Source organism: Centroberyx gerrardi, chromosome 8, assembly GCF_048128805.1.
Source record: "Centroberyx gerrardi isolate f3 chromosome 8, fCenGer3.hap1.cur.20231027, whole genome shotgun sequence".
In the NCBI taxonomy this organism is placed as follows: Eukaryota; Metazoa; Chordata; class Actinopteri; order Beryciformes; family Berycidae; genus Centroberyx; species Centroberyx gerrardi.
The window spans coordinates 33,288,018-33,290,712 of NC_136004.1; the positions used below are offsets into that span (position 1 = coordinate 33,288,018).

Below are 2,695 nucleotides of genomic sequence, written 5' to 3' on the forward strand. Positions count from 1 at the left end.
GCCATGGAGGTTTTCAGGAAAACATAGACCTGAACGTCCTCAGAGAAACCAAACAGCTGCAGCAACACCGTCTCCACCGCATCCAACCGCAGGGAGCTGGGAGCAGACACCAGATACCTGGAGGAGGAGGGGGGGTGGGGTTTGGGGGGAGGGGGGGTGGAGAGGAGAGGAGATGAAAAATCATTTTATCAACAAATTTTGGAATACATCCAATACATCCAGCCCAAACAGAAACACAACTGAACATTGAAGCAGCAGCTCAGTGGTTTTCAGTCCTGCTGGGTTTCATTCCAACACACTCTAGTTAAACACTCTATTAGATCGTTAAACACTCTATTAGATCGTTAAACACTCTATTAGATCGTTAAACACTCTATTAGATCGTTAAACACTATTAGATAGTTAAACACTCTATTAGATAGTTAAACACTCTATTAGATCGTTAAACACTCTATTAGATCGTTAAACACTCTATTAGATAGTTAAACACTCTATTAGATCGTTAAACACTCTATTAGATAGTTAAACACTCTATTAGATCGTTAAACACTCTATTAGATCGTTAAACACTCTATTAGATAGTTAAACACTCTATTAGATCGTTAAACACTCTATTAGATAGTTAAACACTCTATTAGATCGTTAAACACTCTATTAGATCGTTAAACACTATTAGATAGTTAAACACTCTATTAGATAGTTAAACACTCTATTAGATCGTTAAACACTCTATTAGATAGTTAAACACTCTATTAGATCGTTAAACACTCTATTAGATCGTTAAACACTCTATTAGATAGTTAAACACTCTATTAGATAGTTAAACACTCTATTAGATCGTTAAACACTCTATTAGATAGTTAAACACTCTATTAGATCGTTAAACACTCTATTAGATAGTTAAACACTCTATTAGATAGTTAAACACTCCATTAGATAGTTAAACACTCTATTAGATCGTTAAACACTCTATTAGATAGTAAAACACTCTATTAGATCGTTAAACACTCTATTAGATCGTTAAACACTATTAGATAGTTAAACACTCTATTAGATCGTTAAACACTCTATTAGATTGTTAAACACTCTATTAGATAGTAAAACACTCTATTAGATCGTTAAACACTCTATTAGATAGTAAAACACTCTATTAGATAGTAAAACACTCTATTAGATTGTTAAACACTCTATTAGATAGTAAAACACTCTATTAGATCGTTAAACACTCTATTAGATAGTTAAACACTCTATTAGATTGTTAAACACTCTATTAGATCGTTAAACACTATTAGATAGTCAGATGTAACATGTAACATGAAGTTAATTCATGAGGTAAACAGTGCAGTGCCCGTTCGCCCCGCTGCTGCACAGAGAGCTGTCCGCTTGTTTATTCAAAGTTTACTAATATTGAACGTGTCGCGTGTCCAAATTGCACCAAATCCGACACTGCAGGTCCTCGGGTCCCCAGCAATACACCCGCCAAGTGTGAAGTAGATCGGACGAATGGTTCTCGAGATATGCGAAGGACACACACACAGACAGACAGACAGACAGACAGACAGACAGACAGACAGAGATTCTTTGCTTTATAGTATGATGATGAAGAGAAAGAGTGAGCTTACGTTCTGGACTGAGCCTCCGTCCTCCAGCAGACACAACACACACACAGCAGGAACACACACACTCTCATCTCCAGGCCGACAAAACACACTCTGCTCCGAAAACACACCGCTGACTGGAATAACAGAGAGAGAGAGAGAGAGAGAGAGAGAGAGGGAGAGAGAGAGAGAGAGAGAGAGATTCATTAGTTATTGATCAACTTTGCTGTTTGTCAACAGCAAACAGGACGGACCAGGAACTTCATCTGTTTCTGTGTAGGAATGTGTGTGTGTGTGTGTGTGTGTGTGTGTGTGTGTGTGTGTGTGTCCCAAAGGTGAGTTTACACAGTCTGTGTTTTCTGATCTTACTCAACCAGTGTTGACTCTGTGTGTTACTGAAGTTTCCTGACATCATTTAAAAACCTTCTCATTATTTTGTCCTGCAGTGTTTACATACATGCACATACATGATTCATACTGATATAAACAGGATGAGTTATAGGTAGGTTCATACTGTCTCATCATGCAGTGAGAGTATCAACTGTAATATCAATTCATATCAGAGTTTATAAGGAGAATCAGTGAGGACAGATATCTCCTCACCCCGGATTCAAACTACCGGTACTTTATTCACAACGTTTCCAGGTCAAAACATTGCAATAAAGTACTTAGTAGTACTCTAGTCAGTTATATATGTGTTCATTTGTGTGTGTCTATTGTCTTTTGCATGTGTGTGTGTGTGTGTGTGTGTATGCAGGTATAGGAGGCTTTCACATCACATAATACACAACAGAATGCTCAACAGAACTGAACAGACGGTTAATTTCTGTCTGTTTCTGACTGAACTGATCATTTCATCACTGATCCATCTGATTGATTTAGTGTTTAGATAATGTCAGCTTGTTAGCTAGCTAACCATAGTATCTGGTCAGCTAACATCACTGTCTTGTTGTTAACACATCTGATTAGCACACTAGCTAACGTAGCTAGTAGCAGCTAGCGTTAGCGTGTTCACATTAACATCAGTGTGTTTGCCGGCTAGTTAGCTAGCTAACAGTTTGTTCAGGTTAACTGAGCTGACTCTTCTCAAGCTACAA

The 2,695-nt window shown here is 37.9% G+C and overlaps 1 protein-coding gene across 1 annotated transcript in view; it reads right to left on the reverse strand.

Moving 5' to 3' along the window:
* Positions 1-1,690, reverse strand: part of c5 (complement component 5) — a 37,074-nt gene extending 35,384 nt beyond the window's left edge. Inside the window, exons 1-2 of the mRNA XM_078285018.1 lie at positions 1,623-1,690; positions 1-117 (exon numbers count right to left, since the gene is read on the reverse strand). The exon at positions 1-117 is cut by the window's left edge and continues 79 nt beyond it. Coding sequence (XP_078141144.1) covers positions 1-117; positions 1,623-1,690 — 185 coding nt within the window. The remainder of the gene's footprint in view (positions 118-1,622) is intronic.
* Positions 1,691-2,695: the final 1,005 nt, after the last annotated feature.